Below are 23,742 nucleotides of genomic sequence, written 5' to 3' on the forward strand. Positions count from 1 at the left end.
AAATACTAATAGGGAATTAAGTAAAATAAATATTCAAAAGAATATGCAAATTAGCTAGATCTTTTGTAGATGAATGTAATTCCACGACCCCACTGGCGTAGCTAGGGGGGGGCGGACCGCCCCGGGCGGCACACCTGAAGGGGCGGCATTTTGAGAGGGTAAAAATAGAAAGTAGAAGAAATAAATAAAAATAAACAAAAGCTAACAAAAAATATGAAATTTTATACCAAAAAGGTTGTAAAAAATCGGAATTTTGGGGAGTATCGGAATCAGAAAAAATGTGTCCCTATTTTCTGAGCGTCAGGGGGGGGGCGGCATGGGGGCGGCATTTTGAGATGGTAAAAGGGGAAAATCGAAAAAAAATGCTAACAAAAAATCTGAAATTTTATATCGAAAAGGTTGTAAAAAATGGGAACTTTTGTAGTTATTGGAATCGCAAAAAGGTGTCCCTATTTTGCGAGCGGCATATGTCAAGGGGCGGCATTTTGAGAGAGTAAAAATAGAAAGTAGAAAAAAATAAATAAAAATAAACAAAATCTAACAAAAAATCTGACATTTTATACTAAAAAAGTTGTAAAAAATCGGAAATTTTTGAGGTATCAGAATCAGAAAAATGTGTCTCTTATTTACGAGCAGCACATGTCAGGGGCGGCATTTTGAGAGGATAAAAATAGAAAATAGAAAAAATATATAAAAGCTAACAAAAAATCTGAAATTTTATACCGAAAGTTTGTAAAATTCTGAAGTATTGGAGGTATCGGAATCGGAAAAATGTGTCCCTATTTTACGATTCCAAAACATATTCTTTTAAATTTTTAATTTAATTTTTCATTATTGGTACTAATTATAAATATTTATTATTTTTAAATTATCACTAAAACTAAAATGAGAATAACCTCAAAATACGATGTAAATTTATTTTATTTGTAAAACAATTTTTTTAAATTGCATAAATTCTCTATGTAACCTTTCAAAGAAAGCAGTTTCTTTACATGTTCTGAAAAATGTTGAAAAATTAAACAGCAACAGTCTTTGCAGCCCGCGGCGATCATAAGATTTGCTGGATTTTCCCCACATTAAAAACCGGCCTTGTGTCTAACTCTGCCCTCGTGGAGATGCAAGTAAATGGGAACAATCGGCAGTCGTTGCCAAACCGACCTCAGCTCTAATTGTACACAAGATCTAATTTTAAACAAGATCATTGCTATATTCTGCTTACGGCCGTTTGCCATTTTCGGCTCTCATTATGCTCAACATTATGGGAGCATTATAATAAATACGTATTTATTTTATAACTATATATGTGCATATATACATATATATGTGCATATACACATATATTTATACATACATATACATATATACACACATACACATATATAAATACGCATATATACATACATATATATATACATATATAATATAGATATATACATACATATATACATACATACATGTAGATACATACATATACATATATATATAAACAAATATATATATAATATATCCTTCAAGATTGAGGCAATTTTTTTGTTTTAATCTAGGTTGAACTTTCTCTACATTAAAAACCGATCTTGAAATGAATTAAAGCAATTTATTCTCAATTAATGGAAATTTTGAAAACTCCAAACGCAATTGTAAATTATTACTTGATAAATAGTTTAACAGTTTGGAGTTTTCAAAATTTCCATTAATTGAGAATAAATTGCTTTAATTCATTTCAATCACTTAGTTTAAAAAATGCAAGCATTAATTATTTCTGGAGATATACTCAGTGACCGGCTGACCTAACAGGATAGGGCCAAGCCCAGGCTTCGGCCAAGCACCAAAAAAACAAAATGACCTCAGAGAGATTACATACTTAAAGGGGAACTTTCATATAAATTTTTATCGAATAGGTGCGAAAAGAAAGTTGGATATTTGGGTGTATATACACCGACATCAAAGAGGAAATAACATTAGATGCGAAAGTTTGAATTCATTAATTTTATTACTGTCCAATTCATGAGGCTAAGACTTTGAAAGTATCAAACGTTTGTTTTTGTAACATACTTTTTATAACTCCTTGTAAACTTTACAATTGCTAGCTGGGGGATGGACAAAATCACCCCGGGCAACCCCCACCATCTACTTAAAACAAAAGGAAAACAGATAAAATCTCAAATGAATAAAAAATATTAAAAATCAGTTTTCATATTTTAATTTTAATTTAATTGAATTTAGGAAAATTAGATACCGTAGAACTAATTTTCGCAAGGTATGAATGAAAATTAAGCAACTACAGAATAAATGTTAAATTAATAATAATGGACCAGTTTTCCTACCTAGCAAAAATGGACGAATTTTCCAGGCACCCAAATGCCCGGGGGGGGGGCAAACTTTACTACCGCCCCGGGCGGCAAAAGGTCTAGCTACGCCACTGCACGACCCATAACACAGTTATATTTTCTTTTTAAATAAATAGAAGAAAGGGTTTTATGAATAGCAATACACAAAAAACACAAATTTTTATATATATATTCAACATCTTAACTACAATCATTGCTTGGCCTTTTGGTCAAGATCAAAGTGTAGTATCTGTTCTTCAGATGCTGCACTTCATTTTCTTGTTCTCTTTCGGCGGAGGAGAAATCCTTCACGACTGAGACAATTTTTATTTTTGTACCTTTTCTCCACGTTAAAAAACGACCCTGGTGTCTAACTCTGTCCCGTGGGAGGCATAGTAAATAGGTACAATATAACCTTTTCCATTTCTTTGAGAGCAAGAACAAAACCCATTTTGGCAATGGCAGCTCTTTCTGGCAAGTTTTCTATCACATCAGTATTGACTACTGACAGATTAGTTAGTAAATCAGTATAATGCTCTATTAAGTTGCTTGCTTAAATGCTTAAATTAACTCTGTGCTACCGTTGGATTTCAATGGCATTACACTAGAATTGTTAGTATCATAGACTGTCCTTATCAGATCATAGATGGCTTTACTGTTCTGAACATCACGAATGAATATCATGAGTTTTCCATTGTTACTATTCAGCCATCATTTATCTAAATTCTCTCTGCAACTCTAATTTAATAGCTAAGTAAGACTGTTCAGAGGATTTCAGATGCTGAGACGTCAGAGCATCATAAATCTGCCTTTGATGAAGTTCATACTTTTTCTAAAGCATTTTTTGCAATATGAGCATTATTGTCATCCAAGCAGTCTTGATGCTTTCTTTTTTGTCAGAATGCTATTTTAAATAAACACACTTCTTAAAACACTTCCATGCATCATCAAATGTTATCTCCTGAAAGATTTAGAGCAGTTTTATTATTCTTCAGTTTTGCAACAGCTATTCTATTAAGAGACTTATCATTACTGAATCGCCTTTTTCATCTAATTATGCACCTTATGTCAACACATACCAGACGATGATCTGTCCAGTATTTAGCATTGCTTTTGACTTGAACCTTACAGACATTTACAGGTGATGACATAATTAACAATGTCTGGATTATAGATGCATCCATTTATATATACTTTGGGTTCATATTAAAATATACTATTTTTGATAGTCCCTTACCAACCTTTGCATTAAAATCTCCCAGCAAGACAATTCTATCATCTCACAAAGCAGTCAGGATGATTCTTTTAAGCTCTTTTTAAATGGATTCTACTAGCTCAGGTGAGTTGTCTAATACAGGAGCATGAACAGAAATAAGAGTTGCATGCAACTGGCCAACTAGAGGCAAACGCAAGGTTATAATGCACTCATTTAGACCACCCGAAAGATTCTTGATATGACTCCTTGTTTGAGATCAAATCCTACACCATCCTCGTATCATTCTCCTTCAGCAAAACACATATTCAGAGCCCTCCTCTACACAATTGCTTTTCTTCAACAATCTTGCCTATATCAAAGACTACTATATCAATGTTGAAACATGACAAGTCTTGTTCAGCAAATACTCTTCCTTTCTCTGGTCAGTTAAAATGATAAGAATCAAGTAAGAGTCTTGAATTCATCCCACTAAACTGAACACTCGTCATCTACAGTAAACCAACCAGGCAAAAGGCCGACAATGTAAGTTAACTTGCAAATTGTAATCCCTATACAAAAGTAAAGTTTTAGTATCTTACTCATTTCCCTGCTAAACATTTTACTAAAGGCAAGTTACTCTTCTACTAGTGTATTTTGTTCTTTCATCTAACAATGTACTGAGCACAAGTACAGCTAAAAATCAAAATAACTCACAAATTCCCCCCAAAAGTGTAAATTTTGACTATTGTACGCAGCTCCACCCCTCCAAAAAAGTCAAAATCTAATAGTTTAGATGCTTAAAAAAGATGTGGAGGGGCCTTAAACAACTAATGTGTACTTTCACCTAATAATTTACAAAATAAAACGGAGCAAATGGTAAACTCCCACCTCCATCCAAAAAAAGGAAAAAACTATAGAACAAAGTAAAGATTATTAAAGGCAACTTTTCTCCCTATACGAGTAATTGTTGTGAGCGTGTTTTTTGAGTTTTTATTTTCCAAAAAACTGTAAAAAGCATAAATATGGCAGAAAAACTAATTCAACATGAATATCTTATTAAAGTAAACGAAGCAACACGTTCTGTTGGAAGTGAATAGATGCAGTGTTGAATGTGAGTTTATATTTAGAAATGTACAACAGGAATTTTCACGTATGTGTATGGTCAGACTATGATCAAGAAATGTGTGATGTTAAAATATAGTGAACTCGATTTAAGGGAAGCCAATCTACTATGATATTAAAGCAGAACAGATTAAGGCTTCAAGCTAGTCATATGCACATGCAGTCATGTTTGAGCAAGCTTAGCTGTTCATTAATGTGAGGATCTGCTATTCTTAAAATAGCGTATGCAAGTGTAATATGTATACTGAACTGGTAGTTTTGGGTAAACTGTTATTCTAATAAGCGATAATAAATAAGGGAGCATTTATTAAGTGGATATATGTTGAGGATGCACCCCTACTGCCTGGAATAATGAACTATTCCATGACATCATTTCCGTTCATGACATCAGTTCCGGGTAATGAGGACCAATTTGCCAAGTCAGTCAGAGACGGACATGCGGAGAGTATGGTCGTCACCAACTAGCCTAACAGTTGGGCAAAGATATTGCTCAATTTACCCTTTTCATGTAGTATCATTAATACATGCTTATTTAACTGTGTTCTTCCCCATCAATTATTTAAATACAAACATCACAACACTGCAAACAAGGATTCATACTTACATGATGAAATCAAAGACAACTGTTTGGTGGTGAGCTAATTCGATTTTACACTAAAATAACTTGTTAACAACTATTCAAAATAGCTCACACTAGGACCTTTAAAGAAAACAAAAGAAACAATGCACAACACAGTGGCGTAGCAAGGGCGGGGATGGTGGTCCACTCTGGGCGGCACGTTCCAGTGGGCAGCATTTTGAGAGGGTAAAAAATAAAGTAAAAATAAATGACAGCTAACAAAAAATCTGAAATTTTATGGCGAAAAGGTTGTAAAGCATCGGGACTTTTTTTTCGGAATCAGAAAAATGTGCCCCTATTTTATAAGTGGCACACGTCAGGGGGCGGTATTTGGAGAGGTTAAAAATAGAAAATATGAAAACTAAGTAAAAGCTAACAAAAAAATCGGATTTTTTTTACCAAAAAGGTTGTAAAAAATTGAAACTTTTGGAGGTATCGGAATCAGAAAAATGTGCCCCTATTTTATAAGCGGCACACGTCAGGGGGCGGTATTTGGAGAGGTTAAAAATAGAAAATATGAAAACTAAGTAAAAGCTAACAAAAAAATCGGATTTTTTTTACCAAAAAGGTTGTAAGAAATTGAAACTTTTGGAGGTATCGGAATCAGAAAAATGTGCCCCTATTTTATAAGTGGCACACGTCAGGGGGCGGTATTTTGAGAGGTTAAAAATAGAAAATATGAAAACTAAGTAAAAGCTAACAAAAAAATCGGGTTTTTTTTACCAAAAAGGTTGTAAAAAATTGAAACTTTTGGAGGTATCGGAATCAGAAAAATGTGCCCCTATTTTATAAGCGGCACACGTCAGGGGGCGGTATTTTGAGAGGTTAAAAATAGAAAATATGAAAACTAAGTAAAAGCTAACAAAAAAATCGGATTTTTTTTACCAAAAAGGTTGTAAAAAATTGAAACTTTTGGAGGTATCGGAATCAGAAAAATGTGCCCCTATTTTATAAGCGGCACACGTCAGGGGGCGGTATTTTGAGAGGTTAAAAATAGAAAATATGAAAACTAAGTAAAAGCTAACAAAAAAATCGGATTTTTTTTACCAAAAAGGTTGTAAAAAATTGAAACTTTTGGAGGTATCGGAATCAGAAAAATGTGCCCCTATTTTATAAGCGGCACACGTCAGGGGGGCGGTATTTTGAGAGGTTAAAAATAGAAAATATGAAAACTAAGTAAAAGCTAACAAAAAAATCGGATTTTTTTTACCAAAAAGGTTGTAAGAAATTGAAACTTTTGGAGGTATCGGAATCAGAAAAATGTGCCCCTATTTTATAAGCGGCACACGTCAGGGGGCGGTATTTTGAGAGGTTAAAAATAGAAAATATGAAAACTAAGTAAAAGCTAACAAAAAAATCGGGTTTTTTTTTACCAAAAAGGTTGTAAAAAATTGAAACTTTTGGAGGTATCGGAATCAGAAAAATGTGCCCCTATTTTATAAGCGGCACACGTCAGGGGGCGGTATTTTGAGAGGTTAAAAATAGAAAATATGAAAACTAAGTAAAAGCTAACAAAAAAATCGGATTTTTTTTACCAAAAAGGTTGTAAAAAATTGAAACTTTTGGAGGTATCGGAATCAGAAAAATGTGCCCCTATTTTATAAGCGGCACACGTCAGGGGGGCGGTATTTTGAGAGGTTAAAAATAGAAAATATGAAAACTAAGTAAAAGCTAACAAAAAAATCGGATTTTTTTTACCAAAAAGGTTGTAAAAAATTGAAACTTTTGGAGGTATCGGAATCAGAAAAATTTGCCCCTATTTTATAAGCGGCACACGTCAGGGGGCGGTATTTTGAGAGGTTAAAAATAGAAAATATGAAAACTAAGTAAAAGCTAACAAAAAAATCGGATTTTTTTTACCAAAAAGGTTGTAAAAAATTGAAACTTTTGGAGGTATCGGAATCAGAAAAATGTGCCCCTATTTTATAAGCGGCACACGTCAGGGGGCGGTATTTTGAGAGGTTAAAAATAGAAAATATGAAAACTAAGTAAAAGCTAACAAAAAAATCGGATTTTTTTTTACCAAAAAGGTTGTAAAAAATTGAAACTTTTGGAGGTATCGGAATCAGAAAAATGTGCCCCTATTTTACGAGCAGCTCATGTCTGAGGGGGTGGCATTTTGACAGGGTAAAAATTGAAAATAGAAAAAATAAATAAAAACTAACAAAATATCTTACATTTTATACGCAAAAGTTTTTAAAAAGTTAGAACTTTTGGAGGTATTGGAATCAGAAAATGTGTCCCTTTTGTACGAGGGGCATATGTCAGGAGGCGGCATTTTTAGAGGTTAAAAATAGAAAATAGAAAAAAATAAATAAAGGCTAACAAAATATCTTAATTTTATACCGAAAAGTTTTTTAAAAATCGGAACTTTTGGAGTTATTGGAAAAATGTGTCCCAATTTTACAAACGGCACACACCAAGGGGCGGCATTTTGTGAGGATAAAAATAGAAAATAAAAAATAAATAAAAATAAATTTTATACCGAAAAGTTGTAAAAAATCGGAACTTTTGGAGGTATCAGAATCCGAAAAATGTATCCATAATTTACGATTCCAAAACCGATTGTTTTTAATTTAATTTTCCATTATTGGTACTAATGATAAATATTTGTTGTTTTTAAATTATCACTAAAACTAAAATTATAATAACATCAAAATACGATGTAAATTTATTTTATTTGTAAAACAAAGTTTTAAAAAGTTGCATAAATTCTCAAGGTAACTTTTCAAAGTAATCAATTGATTTACATTTTCCAACAACGTTGAAAAATTAAACAAAATATTTTTGTCAAAAAAATATTTTCAAACATCACTGATAATTAAATGATGCAACAGAAAATTACGTAATTTTGGAATTGTGGAAACATTAAGCAAGTACGGAATAAAAATCGACTGTAAACAAATTTCATGATCGTCATATCAGACAAGAGTAAATATTTAAAAATATGTATATTTCTGTGAGAAGCACTATATCATCTTTAAGAATGGTCTTAAACTCTATCTTTAATTGACATTTATTCCGTAGATGCTTAATTTTCATACCTTGCCAAAATTAGTTCCTCAGTGTTCAATTTTCCTAAATTTGATTAAATTAAAATAAAAATATAAACAGCGACTTTTAATGTTTTTGATTCTGTTACATATAGGGGTCTCAGTGATGAGAGTCTTAGGAAGAGAGATGCTTAGAAGGATAGTTCCTGTTAGGAGAGATTCTTATATTTTAAATGTTCATTCCTTAATTGTGTTGAATGGAAGAAGAAGAAAGCTCTTTGAGTGAGGACATAGTGTTCAGACAATTCGGACATGATGATGTTGAGATGTGTATGTAAAGACATATAACACAAATATATAATACAATTGGACTTTACCTTTGTATAAGTATCAAGACGAGCTTTACAAAAAACACTTGATGGTTTATTCTTCACACGGCCGTGTTCCATCACCAAGAATTCAAAGTCTCACATTTTTCCTTGAAGTGACGTCTCGCTTCCAGACGTCTGACTCCCCCCGAGTTTCTTCACTAACTGTCTTCTAACTAAAGTTTTTCTCTATTCCTAGAGCTTTCTATTTTCCGTGACGTCATACACGTTAAAACATGTGCATTCTTTCACGTGTTCTGGACATACGTGTCCAAAACTTTTCCTATTTCTCAGTAACCTATTTATCCAATATGTTAAAAACATTATCTTATAAGCTGCATTCTTTCAATTTAAAATTTCATAATAAACTTGACAGCTCACATTCTTTTCTTGAATATTTTATCTATATTCTAAACAAATGTTTGTTTTACATTTTTAAATTCTCACACGTAATCTATTTCTAAACTAGATTACGAGGTTCGAATTTCGCCTATGCTATTCATTTTCATTTTAAACTAAATTCTCCATTTTTATACTTACATGAAAAGGGGACAGCCCTTATCATGTAACATCCCTCCCTTCCATATTTCACAAAATAAAAATGTATGCATTTTTAAATTTAGTACATTTTTTATTTTTACATCTACACAACCACACGGCTAGAAAGATCAGGCTAAAAAAAACAAACGAAAAAAAAAATCTCTTTCAGTCAGCCTTCACGGCCGACTTCACAATTATTTATTTATTTATAAGATCAGAACCTTTCTGATCTTTGTGGCATTTACTTTTTGGGTGTAGGGTCTTTACCTATGATTCACATCAGCTATTTTCCAGCCACCCATATGCCGCAGACTAGAGGTTTTCACCTTTCTCGAAATGGACGACTTCTTTCGTCTCAAAAGTGTTCTGATCAATTCTTTCCGCATGGTTAGTCTTATCAAGTATGGCTTTGTTTTTTTTTTTTATTCTATAACTATCTTATACGGGACATACCAAAGCTCATATACTTAAACCTTTGTGGTTGGCTTCAGAAGTTTAAGATATACCTTTTTTTCTCTCATACGGATTCACTCGGATTTCCTTGCTTGGATTCTTGAAACTTCGACGAGGATTTAGAAATATCACCCCTAACTAACTAACACCTTTCTGCGCCCAACACCTTAATAGCGCTCTAAATACTATCTAATAGCCCGTTTTTTTGTGAGTTTCTTTTCTCTCACCAGCTTCTAAGATCCAGCAGATATATCCCACATTCATGCATCTCTAAAAAAAAAAAAAAAAAAAATACAAGGTTATATCTTTCTTACGTAATCTGTCTCTTACTTCATTAAGCTATATGTGATTGCCTCGGGACTACCTATCCTCGGTTTACTGGTCCCCTTAAGAATTTTTGTATTCTTTCCAACGCCTGTTTATTAATTAAGCCAAAACTTACTTACCACTTGCTTGGAGTCGGTACGTGCAACCAGCTTATTTTAAGCACTTAATTAACCAGGTTCCTAAATTTTTCGTATATGGGCACATCTTGTGCTTATCAATCCCTACCAAGTCACTTTTCTTGGAGAAAAATTTTTATCTCTAAAAAAAAAAAACAACAAAACCAAATGCTAAAACAAAACATCTTTCTTACGGCTTATCACATCTAAAAACTCTCCAAATACCCGTTTACGTAATTTTAATTCTTGTCCCCCTTCTAAAATTCTTACTGAATCTGTAAGCCAACCATACGTCTTAATCTTATTTTCTCCTAGACTGTTTATATCTAATGTATATTTACTGCTGACTTTGAATTCTTGCTGTGAAAATCAATACATTTAGATACACAAGACAATTTAAAATATTTGTTCAACATCATAAAAACATTTTCAAAAAAAATACCTTACTACATTTAAACATTTTGCAACAGTTATAACCTTTTTTTCAACAACAACAAAAAAATCATCTGTAACAAACAACAATTCAACAGTCTGTCCAAAACAATTGTCCCTTTTTTTTTCAAAAAAAAATCAAATGAAACACACAAAAAATAAAAAGCCGAAAAGTTCAACTATGAACACAAAAATGCATTTCCAAACAGACTTTACACGCTGTTTCAGAGAGTACATGCGACCTTTGAAAAATTCCCGTTTGATTGACAGATTAAAATCAACAATTTGTCCAAACGATTTCATATTGACACAATTTTTCTAATGACACTTCATACAAATTTCAAAACAATAATGGGTGACCCCCAATCTCTGCATTTGCGTGTATGTGTGTGTGTGTGTGTGTGTGTGTGTGTGTGTGTGTGTGTGTGTTTTTATCAAACCAATTCATGACGTGTTTACTATATTTCCATTACTACGAATTTCTTTGACGGCATATCGGCCTTTTCTTCTTTTTCAAAATTTTTTTACGCATTTCTGTGATCGTGTAATTTTCTTCTTTTTTTTCCCGTGGTATTATTTATTTATTTATTTATTTTAATTACCTTGGACCCTTTTAAAACGTTGTGTTTCTTTTTCTTTTTCGCATTTTGTGATCGTGTAATTTTTTTTTTCCGTGGTATTATTTATTTATTTATTTTTTTAATTATCTTGGACCCTTTTAAAACGTTGTGTTTCTTTTTCTTTTTTTCGTGGTATCGACTCCAGGTTCGGTTTCTTTTTTTTTTTTTTAAACCACCCTTGCATGAGTGGACTAGTCACGTACACCAAAATATGTATATGTTACATATAGGGGTCTCAGTGATGAGAGTCTTAGGAAGAGAGATGCTTAGAAGGATAGTTCCTGTTAGGAGAGATTCTTATATTTTAAATGTTCATTCCTTAATTGTGTTGAATGGAAGAAGAAGAAAGCTCTTTGAGTGAGGACATAGTGTTCAGACAATTCGGACATGATGATGTTGAGATGTGTATGTAAAGACATATAACACAAATATATAATACAATTGGACTTTACCTTTGTATAAGTATCAAGACGAGCTTTACAAAAAACACTTGATGGTTTATTCTTCACACGGCCGTGTTCCATCACCAAGAATTCAAAGTCTCACATTTTTCCTTGAAGTGACGTCTCGCTTCCAGACGTCTGACTCCCCCCGAGTTTCTTCACTAACTGTCTTCTAACTAAAGTTTTTCTCTATTCCTAGAGCTTTCTATTTTCCGTGACGTCATACACGTTAAAACATGTGCATTCTTTCACGTGTTCTGGACATACGTGTCCAAAACTTTTCCTATTTCTCAGTAACCTATTTATCCAATATGTTAAAAACATTATCTTATAAGCTGCATTCTTTCAATTTAAAATTTCATAATAAACTTGACAGCTCACATTCTTTTCTTGAATATTTTATCTATATTCTAAACAAATGTTTGTTTTACATTTTTAAATTCTCACACGTAATCTATTTCTAAACTAGATTACGAGGTTCGAATTTCGCCTATGCTATTCATTTTCATTTTAAACTAAATTCTCCATTTTTATACTTACATGAAAAGGGGACAGCCCTTATCATGTAACAATTCATTTGTGATTTTATCTACTTTTGCTTTAATTAGTTGGTGGGTTTTGTCCGATGTCCTTTTGTCCGATCCTCTAGTTGTATATATGCATATATATATATGTGTGTGTGTGTGTGTGTGTGTGTGTGTGTGTGTGTATATTAGTGATGGGATGATTCCAAATTTTTTCCCGATTCCGATTCAGTTACCGATTCTGTCTTAAATTCCTGATCCGATACAATTCCGATTCTGATTCTTTTTAAAGTTTTAAATATTCAATTAGTGATTTGTTTTTGTCTTTTTTTTTTCAAATTACTCTAAAACCTTCTCATATTTGCATATATTTTCACAAACAAAAAACACATTTAGTGTGTGTGTGGGAGGGACATATATTAAATATACGTGGGGGGGGGTTCTAAATATTTTTCTCGAATCTTTTCCTTTTAATTGATTGAAAATAATGAAACAGCTAAAGATGCATTCCTCTTTTAAAACAAAGCCGATTCGCACTTGTCATTAGTTGGCAAAATGCTATTTGAATATTTTATAAACAATTGAAAATAATTAACGATTGTTACGTAAAATAAACGGTATAGGAACAAATAGTTAACAAAATCCCATCTCAATTTTAAACATGAGTTTCTAAATAACATAGTTAAAAAAAAAATCTAAACTTAAGAACGGATGTGAATGTAATCTTAACTATTCTATACGTTCTCTCTACCAAAGAATATTCATGTATTTACCCTAATCATCAATATTTGTCCTGTTATTACTACTGACAATGTCGTAGATATGTAGTAGATTGATTTGTTTTAATGCAAAAAAATGAAACAAAAAACAAGATACTGATAATTATAATAGAAATACATTTTACTGATATTGTGAGAATTTCAGACTAACACCCTTGGCTAAAAATGATATTTTCCTTTTGTTTTATTCGACTTTCATTTTCTTTTATGCGATTGCATATGGACACCTTGAAAATCTTGCCGAAAAAAGGCAAAAACAATTATTTTTACATTTAAACTTTCGTACATTTAATTTAACCTAAAATTATGAATAATCATCATTTCCAGGCTACTCTCACATTGTAGAAATGTTCACTAAGCCGATATCTGACTGGCAAGGTTGTAAAACTATGCGTAATCGCTTAGACCCCCCTCCCCCCAAAAAAACTTATAGAATTTATTTCCATGAGGAAAATAATAATCTGTTGTTAGTGTTCTAAAATGCTACAATGTCTCTGAAATGAAAAATCGTTTTACGTCCAATTAATATTGCTCAAGCGTTTCTCAACTGGAAGGAACTAAAGATCCGACTTGCTGAAGGAAACATAGTTGATAAAGTAGAGCAACATCTCATTGAGAAGGAAACAAAGAAGTGGCAGAAAATTCTGGCTAGATTGCTGGACATCATTAGGTTTCTCGCCAAGCAGAATCTGGCACTATGGAGTCACCAGGAAGACATCCATAATGATGAAAGAGATCAATAAAACAAAGGGATTTTTTTAGAATTGGTAAATTTATTGGCCAAGTATGACTCTGTGTTCCGTGAACATTTGGTGAAAGTTGACCTGGGAAAGAAAATCGCTACTTCTTATCTGTCAGCAGAAATTCAAAATGAATTTGTGAGCATTTAGTTAATGCAGGTGAAAAAGAGAATCATCGATCAGATCAAAGAAAGCAAATATTTTTGCATAATTTCTTATAGCACTCCTGACAAGGACCAGATGTAATAATTGACGAAAATAAAGTGACAGTGGAGGAGTCGTTTCTCTGCTTCATCGAGACAAAAGGTAAAAGCGCGGAGGACATTTCTAAACTAATTTTGATAGAACTGGAGAACGATGGGATTCAGATTGGTGACTGTATTGGCCAATGCTGCTATTATAGCACGCAACCGATCGGGTATGCATTAACGAATCTCCGAAATCAACCCAAAAGCTCTATTTGTGCCATGCACTAACAATTCATTAAATCTGGCTTGTGTACATGCCGCTTCTGTAGCGGTTCTTTCTGTTACATTTTTTGGCATACTGGACTGGTTATTCTCGTTCTTTTCTCCATCTACACATCATTGGGATGTCTTGATTCAGTCGACCAGTTTAAGTATCAAGCGGACTGTGAAAACTAGATGGAGTAGTCGAGCAGATGCTGTAAATGTTGTGGTAAAAAATTATTGGAAGTCATCATTGCCCTGGAACAGCTCACAGAAGGAGAAACTGCAACCACAAGATCAGATGTATCTTTAATTCTCAACTCAGTATTGTCGTTTCCGTTTTTTTTTTATTTCTGAACTTTTGGAAAACTATTCTCACAAAAATCAATGATGCCTAGAAGTATCTTCAAGAAAAGAGGCTGGATCTGCAACAAAGTTCTGTCAGGCTGACAGCGTTGAGAGATTGTCTTCTGCAGAATAGAGAAAAGATCGTGGACACTGCAATAGATGAGTAAAAGAAAAACTCTGCTCTGAAATGGGGATAACCATGGAGCATCATATCCGCAAAAAGAAACAAATAGGTGGTGAAGGATTGACTGATGCAGCACTGGGGTTTGATACTGAGTTGAGACAGGAAATGCTGTCTGTTATAGACAGGTTGACTAAGGAAATATCTTGCAGATATCCACAAGTTCACAATCTTGCAAGTAAATATGCTTTTCTTACACCGTCAAATCTGCTTGATGATAATTATGATTGTCAGCTCGGTGAAGTTGACGAAAGGAAGGAAAAAATTACAGTATTATGTGAAAGCTTCAGGAAAAGAGAAAATAAACGCACGTTCATATTGCCAATCTTACTGCTACTTTTATCATCTCACGGCAAAATCTTCAGGCAAAATAAGGGGTGCATCACACTCAGTGGAAAACTGTAGAAACAGTGATGTCCGCAGCCACAAAGACTAACAAAATTGACCAAACTGAAACGAAGGAAGAAGGAGAATCCGTCATCGATACGAAGGCATGGTTGGAAGAGAAAGAAAAACTGAACAAAGATTTGAAAAGTATGAAGGACAAGTACTTATTAGTCTTGGCTGAAACGAAGAACGTTCGGATGCGAATGAACAAACAGATTGGCGATGCGAAATTGTTTAGTATTCAAGGCTTCTGCCGTGACCTTCTTGAAGTGGCAGATGTTCTCACCAAAGCAACGGAATCGGTCCCAAAGGAAGAGCTCAGCAAAAATGAGCACTTAAAGAATCTTTTCGAAAGCCTCACCATGACGGAATCACAGCTTCAGAAAGTCTTCAACAAACACGGCATTCAACAGATCATTCCCACCGAGGGGGAAAAGTTTGATCCCTACTTACACGAGGCAATGTTCGAAGTGCCCACAGATAGCAAAGAAGCCGGGAATGTGGCAGTACTCACCAAGTAAGGTTATAAACTTCACCAGCGGACGGTTCGGCCGGCTGTGGTTGGTGTCTTTAAAGCTGCATAAAATTTTTTAAAATTATAATTGTTTTTATTATTATTCAAAAAAAAAAAAGTTTCTCTTTATTTGAAAAAAATTTTTTTTTTTTTTTTTTACCATGCGTCATATTACAAATACCTTTTGGTAAATATGATTGTTTTGAGGTTGTGCAAAACAGTGTTTTAAGGAAGCAGAGTACGTTTGCAATAAGTTTAATCGGGATAATTTTGCTTATACAGACTGAGATAAACTTCAAACAAGGTGGAATGTGTAGCTTATGGAATTATGGATAAGTATGGAAACAAACTTATAAAAAAATAACACGGATATATCCACTTATCTTCCACCTCTTTCTTTGCATCACAACTTCTTTCACTCACGCTCTTTCCCCTACCCTCTTTCCAGATCATCTTTATTGTATTAAGGCATTATCATGTTGAACACCTGTTTTCAATAGATCACTGAAGGTAAGCAACGTTGAGCCTGGTCAGTACCAGATGGGTGCTGTATGTAAGAGGACATCGAAGCTTCCTTTCAAGAAAGGCAAAAACTTAACGTCATCATCTCCCCTGACCGCAATATACATACAACAGCGGATCACTTGCGAATTTAATATTCCCTTGACAATTCCTCCTCTGGAGGAAGCCAGTTCAACCTGCCTAGAGTCAATACCGTTGGCTGAATTCTTTTTATTAATGCATTCATTTTTTTTTCAATAACTATTTAAGATCAAAGATTAAGATTGTATGACACAACTGAAATATCTGTTGGCTTTGGAGACGTGCTAGTGTTATTATTTTTACTATTCTGTTTACATGCTTATCGTCTATTCCAGATATTAAATGTTCCATTATGTGAACTATTAATCCGTTACTGTATAGTGCTTTGGATTTGTTTTTCCAATTTCCTTGCACTATGCATATGCGTGTCACATTGAAACGTTTTCAAGTTTGTATTATTTCATTGGAATTCATTATTGAAATGAGTATTATTTATTTATTTTTGATTTTTATTTATTAATTTTTAATTTTTATTTACTAATTTTTAATTTTTATTTATTAATTTTTAATTTTTATTTATTAATTTTTAATTTTTATTTATTTTTAATTTTTATTTATTCATTTTTAATTTTTATTAATTTTTAATTTTTATTTATTTTTAATTTTTATTTATTAATTTTTAATTTTTATTTATTAATTTTTAATTTTTATTTATTAATTTTTAATTTTTATTTATTAATTTTTAATTTTTATTTATTAATTTTTAATTTTTATTTATTAATTTTTAATTTTTATTGCGGACTATTATCCTCATCTTTTTCTTGGTTGTTTCACAATGTTTCGGCCAACTGTTCCTCTGGCCTTCGTCGGGTGGTGGCCGCGACGGATGGGAGCTCTGAGTTTCCTAGCTGCATTCACTGCAGTTGCTGCCTTCTGTAGTTGTTTCCGTCTTACTTGGCCAAAACATGGAGAGACGATAACAACTGCGGAGGGCAGTAGTTGCGGTGGGTGCGGTTGGGAGATTCAGAGTTCCTATCCATAGCGGTTACCACCTGGCGGGGGTCAGAGGAGTGGTTGGCCGGAGCGTCGTGGAATAGCTGGGAGAGGATGAGGTTAATAGTTTTCAAGTTTGTTTTTGTTTTTTAAACGAACAGTATTTGCATACTTTGTACACATATTTTGTTTGGAATTTCAACTCTCCAATACTAACGTTCTGTACACGCAACAACCCTTATCCCCGAGTAGCTTCCGGGCCTTGATAAGTGGTGACTACCTTGTAAAAAAAAAAATACATTCAGTTCCTGGCTGTCCATGCATCAATCTCTATAAGCTGGATCAGTTTTACTACGTCCACAGTCTCGCAGATTATATGTCAGAGTAGGAAGTCTGTCTTGTCATTCCAGCCATTTGTGATGCTCTTCTCTTTATTACTCTGCATGCCATATGCAGCCACGCACAGACTGGCATTGCCTTACAAGCTTTTCACACAAGGAAAATACAGTCTGCTATATTATAATATTGGGAATTTCTGGGATTGTGTGCCCTCGTTTCCAGTGCAGGACACTATGCTCTTTTAAGATTATCAGTCTTAGTATGTATGCTTTGTCCCCAAGCCATTCCAGGTCCTTGCATTCTAGCCTAAATTGAGCTAAGTGTTCCCTGACTTGAGATGCGGGCACAACGTCTTCATCAACAAATATATTATTGATATAAGCTGATGTTGTGCAGTCAACAGCTTCCTCCTGAGAAAGCACTCTGCTAATGATACCCTTCATAATGAGGGGGGGGCTGTGTTCAAGCCAACCCCCAAACATGTTATCTATTTCCATTGGCCTCTACAGTCTGGAATGGCCACAGTGTCTTGTGGAATTGTACTTGGCGATACACTCTCCAGAAGTCAAGCAATGACACATTTGACACTTTTTGGCACCACTCACGCATCTTAGCAGTGCAAATATCTACATGATTGTTGAGTTCATGATAGTCCATCACTGGCTGCACATTCACCTTATTCCACTCCATCACGGTCCGAGTCTTTCTTCTGGGTATGGCACAAGCCAACGCTTGTCATCCATGCCCGGATGGTCAAAGTTCTGCAGCAACTCGATATTCTGGCACCTCATTATGCAGTCCTTCAGGTGGGTAGTCATCTGCACGTTTTCATGCTGCAATTCATACTTGTTTCCAATGGTCAAACATAGCAGTATCATCCACTTCACTGATAGAGATAGCTGCACACACATGGAGACTTTCCCAACGCTGATCCGAACTCGTAGGCAGTTATGCCTCTCATTGTTTTTATTACATCCCTTACAAGAGATCAAATCCCAGTGGTTTACCACACGCCACCAAAACATTAGTCACTGTCGTTTGTTGAAATAGTGACTACTCCTCTTCCGCAACACGCACGGGATGAGCTTCAAATAGTTTTGATGTCTTCTAGGATCGACATCGATTCGCATCTGTTATTGTATGTGAGCATCCTGTGTCAGTTAATGCTGAACATTGTATCAACATAAATGACAATCGTTGGGCTACGTTTACATCTTGATGGGAGAGTATGCTGGCGCTGATGCCTTGTCGCCTTGTTTGTTTCTTGAACAGTCATGAGCCCAGTGTTGAAGCTTGCCACATTGGTAGCAATGGATTTTACGTCTTCAGCAATCTCTCGTTATGTGACCCTTGCCGTTAAATGGCTTCACATGTCACTGTGTCATCGTATCTTTATCATGATACTGTTTGTAATAGCTTAGAGTGTTGAAGGTAAAGTTCTCCTTTGAACTGTCGAATGCCGTTAAATGTTTTTCTTCAGCTTGCAATGTTCTCAGCACACGCCAAAATGACTTTTTATTTTCCTCCTTCAACATTCGTAGAAAATCCATATTTCTTTCTCCCCACTGACATGCAAATTAATTGCACGTTCAAATGACTCTGAGTCAAAAAAAAATGTTCTCACCAATGAAACACCAGCTTTTTATTTGTTCGAATTGGACTGTGTATTACCTTGTATAATCTTTTCATTACCTATTCGTTGGGTTTTTAGTTCGAGTGTTGGTGACTTTTTACAATACACATACGCTACTCTTGGATGCTTGTTTCCATGACCGTTGTCACATTAGAAAATGCGTCCAACAGAGAAGAAAATAAGAATTGTAATAAAGATACAAATTGTATGTATTGTAGGCTAGGAACACACTTTAGAAATAGCTGTAAGTTATGAGCGTAAAAGTGCATAGAAAATGTTTACTTATTATTATAATGTCAAATGTATATCAGGGAAAAATGGTCCTGTTTTAGTATATTAGATATAAAACAAAATCAATTTCATAGGTGAACAGTGAAAAGATTAAAGTCATGAGGCCTCCAGAGCGCTACTGAAAGTCTTGAATTTAAGAAGCATCCAAGGCACTACTAAATCCAAGTTTCTAATCCCCACCCATTCAGAAGAGAAATTAGTTTTAAATTAGTACTGAAAAAATAATACTCAGTAGGCCTCCAGAGTACTACTAAAACCATATTTTTGCCATCTCCTAGTAGAGAATTTTTTTTAAGTGATCAGTGAAAAAGAAAAATCTCAGAATGTTACTGAAAGAACTAAATAAAATTAAGGAGGCCTCCAGAGCACTAATAGAACCAAGTTCTTAATCACCAATATCTATTTTATAAGTATTAATAAAATATATCCTCAATAATGGCACTAACAGCAAACACATCACAATGAGCAGGTTCCTCTCCCATGACAAGACGAAGGCTGATCTGACTGACTATCTTGCTGCCAAAACTTTAGAGTACAACAGGGGATCATCCAAGCTGATTATCACGTCCGTTTCTAGAGCAACAAAGATCTGGTCTTTGAAGTAAATAACTACGAGGAAGCAGACACACTGCTGATCCACCAAGCTGTGCTGGCTTCACTGTGAAACCTGATGCACAGTTGGTATTTTTCTCCTCAGATACAGACGTTTCAGTGCTAGTCACAGCAAACTATGATCTATTGCTGAAAAACACATCTATTTCTATGGCCTCTGGTGTTGTGTAAATCGAACCACTGTGGCGAGTTCTTGGTAAAGAAAGAGCAAAGGCTTTACCAGCCATTTATGCGTTCACTGAGGCTGACAACACAAGGAGGTTCTCTTGTATAGGCAAGGCAACCTGGCTGCAGATCTACCTCAAAGCAGATGAAGATGTTAATACTCTGCAAATGCTTATGGATGAAGCAGAAGTGACAGAAGGAATGTTGTCAGCACTGGAGTCATTTGTATGTGCAGCTTACTCGCCAAAAGTATCAAGAACAAAAGTATCAACAACAAGAGTATCAACAACAAGAGTATCAACAACAAGAGTATCAACAACAAAAGTATCAACAACAAAAGTATCAACAACAAAAGTATCAACAACAAAAGTATCAACAACAAAAGTATCAACAACAAGAGTATCAACAACAAGAGTATCAACAACAAGAGTATCAACAACAAGAGTATCAACAACAAAAGTATCAACAACAAAAGTATCAACAACATCAACAACAAAAGTATCAACAACAAGAGTATCAACAACAAGAGTATCAACAACAAAAGTATCAACAACAAGAGTATCAACAACAAGAGTATCAACAACAAGAGTATCAACAACAAAAGTATCAACAACAAGAGTATCAACAACAAAAGTATCAACAACAAAAGTATCAACAACAAGAGTATCAACAACAAGAGTATCAACAACAAAAGTATCAACAACAAGAATATCAACAACAAAAGTATCAACAACAAGAGTATCAACGACAAGAGTATCAACAACAAAAGTATCAACAACAAGAGTATCAACAACAAGAGTATCCCTGAACTGCGATAGCATATGTTCTGCAAGCACATGGAGGAAAGTGATAGGCTCCCTCCAACACCTGAAGCTCTGAGAGTCCATGTCCAAGCAAGGACACAAACAGACATTGCTCTGCAGATTCCACAGCTGAATTTCCTGTAAAATGGGTCTTCAAGCAATTAGATGGCATGCTGAAACAACAACCACAGAGTTCCTCCCAGCCCCTAAGGGCATCCTTGAGATGGTCCAATGCAAATGTAAATCTGACTGTTCTTCTGGCAGATGTTCCTGCAGTACAGCAGCCAATGCCAGAATGATGAAGATTCCCAAGCTCTAATATGCAGAAGTGGTGGTGGTGGTGATGCATAGACTATGATCAAACATATCGTAATGTTTAAGATGGTTACACAAACATCCAAAATTAAAAGATATTTAAAAAAACAACAACTCTGATTTAGTATCTGACTAACTGCTTGGGGTGTTAAGTTTTTACCAATATGGTGGATTATGTATTTCAATGGGAGGTTACAAAAGATGGAATGATAACTTGGACCATTGGATTCCTTGAAAATGTAGGTTCAGTAGTTAAAATCAGTGTTCCAGCTTATTTAGAGGCCGAGATATTACAAAACATACATTTTACGGCCGCCATTTTGTAAATTCCAATATGGCCGCCATATGCACATCTGGGCAAATGCAAACATTGGTTTTCTGATTCCTTAGATAATAACCTTTCCAAAAATGTATAGTTTTGCAAATCTTAAAAAAATTCAAATAATTACATAATGAAACTGACTATTAGTTTAATAGACAGAAGTATTAGAATAGAAAACGTTTTGTATGCTCCACTTTCGCACGAGGACAATAATAATCAACACTTGACGATCATTCTCTTAGTATCAGTAATTATGAATCAAGTGACAAGCAATCACTTTAACCGCAGGTGTTAGGTTGAAATTTTCTTTCTTCTATATGCCTGCCTTACCACAGCCTAAAGAAGACATCTTTCTTAATGGTCATGCCATATATTCATGGCTGGACTCAGATTGTTGAGCATCAGAGCGTATCCCACATGCCGGTGGGTCAAGCATTTCAGCTGACAGGGCCCAAGTTCCTCTGGAAGTTTCTGTCAAAGTTGCCTCATCATTAATTGTGGAGAAAGAAGTGGCTTACCGTTAAAGCGGCTGCGCATTTGTGCCTGTAGAGTACAAATTGAGAATCAAGATGGCACCCGCATGCGTTTATGTGGAAAAAAGTCTCGGGGAATCTCGGGGAATCTCGTACCCTGATTCCATAAATAACGAGGAAGGGAAAGCGGGAAGGGACGAGTTTTAGTCACTAAAGTGAACGGAAGTGTGTAAAAGAAGAGGAAGAAGAAAAAGAGTGTGGTGAACGAAACAAACAACGACTCGGTTGAAAGTAGAGTTGTAACGAACACAAGCTATTCCGGCATGACGTCAGGATTTGACCCCAAGCTAATTCCCCTGTTTGATGGCAGTAGCACTGATCACTCAGTGCAGGAATGGGTGGAAAAAGCAGAATTAATATGTCAGCTCAGTGGGGTGAAGCGTATAGAATGCGTGGTCCCAATGCGCCTCACTGGGGGAGCATATGCAGTATACCAGCAGTTGGTTGATGAGGAAAAAACAGATTTTGCCTGCATCAAGCGCGCCCTTTTTACAGCATTTGCATTAGATCCAATTACTGCATGGAAGGAATTCATGGCCCGAAAATTACATCCCGGGGAAACGGTGGATGTGTATCTGGCTGAGCTAAAAAAGCTATCAGTATGACAAAGGCTTGGTGTGTGCCTTTGTTGCAGGATTACCTAAGAGTGTGGAAGATCTGCTCCGTGCCTCATCCCAAGTGGGCGAGATGGACATATCGGAAGTATTGGCGTGGGCACAAGCAATACTTAAGAAAAGCCCTAACACTATAGACCAAGTGGCAGCTGTACAACCATCACAGGTTGGATTGCAGGACCTGGGCGCCAGTCTTCTCCCCAGATCGTCATTGAGCAGGGCGCTACCCACTGTAAGCATACACATTAATGGAAGCGAGCGCCTCGTGCTTGTGGACACTGGGTGCACCCAGACTGTCGTAAGCAAGACATGCTGTGCCACTTGGAAAGCAGAGAGAATTCCGGTACTAACTGAAGGCGGAGGTTCACTAGCCTCTTGTGGGGTGAGCATTATCCACGCAAGCATCAACGACGGGCCTGCAGTAGCCGTACGAGCCCTGGTGATGGAGGGAGAGCTTCTTGGGTACAACCTACTCCTAGGTATGGACTTGATTACACAACTGGGTGGAATTACCGTGGACAGAACCGGCAAGGTACAGTTCTCCCGATGTGAGGAACATGTTTGTGCTGCCATAACTCTCGACGAGCCTGACTTTCATGCAGAGTATGAGAGAAACACCAATGCATGGACGGCGTCTTGGAAGTGGTCAAACGATCAGCCACCAATATCCTTGCGAAACCGGTTATCGGAATATCCCCCACCCATGTGGCTAAGGGAACAGTATGAAGAAGAACTGCAAATGTGGATCGACAATGGCTGGCTTCTTCCATCCCCAGAGGATGAGCTTGGCCCCCCGCGAGGGCTGATTCCCTTGATGGCCGTCGTACAAGAGACCAAACAAAAAGTCCGCCCCGTCCTAGACTACCGTGAGCTCAATGAGCATGTCGACCCATATACGGCAAGGGCTGATGTGTGTGCACCCAAATTAAGGGAGTGGCGACAGCAGTGATCGAACGTGGCAACTCTGGACCTACGCAGGGCCTATCTGCAAATACGCATTGAGAAGAAATTGTGGCCATTTCAGACTGTGGAAATTAGAGGAACCCGATATTGTCTAACCAGGCTAGGGTTCGGTCTAAATGTGGCCCCAGGCATTATGACA

General features: G+C 35.5%; 2 protein-coding genes across 14 annotated transcripts in view; both read left to right on the forward strand.

Moving 5' to 3' along the window:
- LOC145254565 (dual specificity calcium/calmodulin-dependent 3',5'-cyclic nucleotide phosphodiesterase 1A-like) overlaps positions 1-23,742 on the forward strand; it is a 1,571,136-nt gene that overhangs the window by 1,308,503 nt on the left and 238,891 nt on the right. The window lies entirely within an intron of this gene.
- Positions 1,730-16,500, forward strand: LOC145254567 (grpE protein homolog 1, mitochondrial-like). The gene has a single exon (XM_080113166.1). It carries the CDS (start codon positions 14,990-14,992, stop codon positions 15,482-15,484), a length of 495 nt encoding a protein of 164 aa, XP_079969292.1. The 5' UTR covers positions 1,730-14,989; the 3' UTR covers positions 15,485-16,500.

Source organism: Euprymna scolopes, chromosome 30, assembly GCF_053919585.1.
Source record: "Euprymna scolopes isolate OS-2025 chromosome 30, ASM5391958v1, whole genome shotgun sequence".
Classification (NCBI taxonomy): Eukaryota; Metazoa; Mollusca; class Cephalopoda; order Sepiida; family Sepiolidae; genus Euprymna; species Euprymna scolopes.

Bases quoted from the DNA above. Each gene is read 5' to 3' on its own strand.
- LOC145254567 (XM_080113166.1), top strand. From the start codon at position 14,990: ATGTCCGCAGCCACAAAGACTAACAAAATTGACCAAACTGAAACGAAG.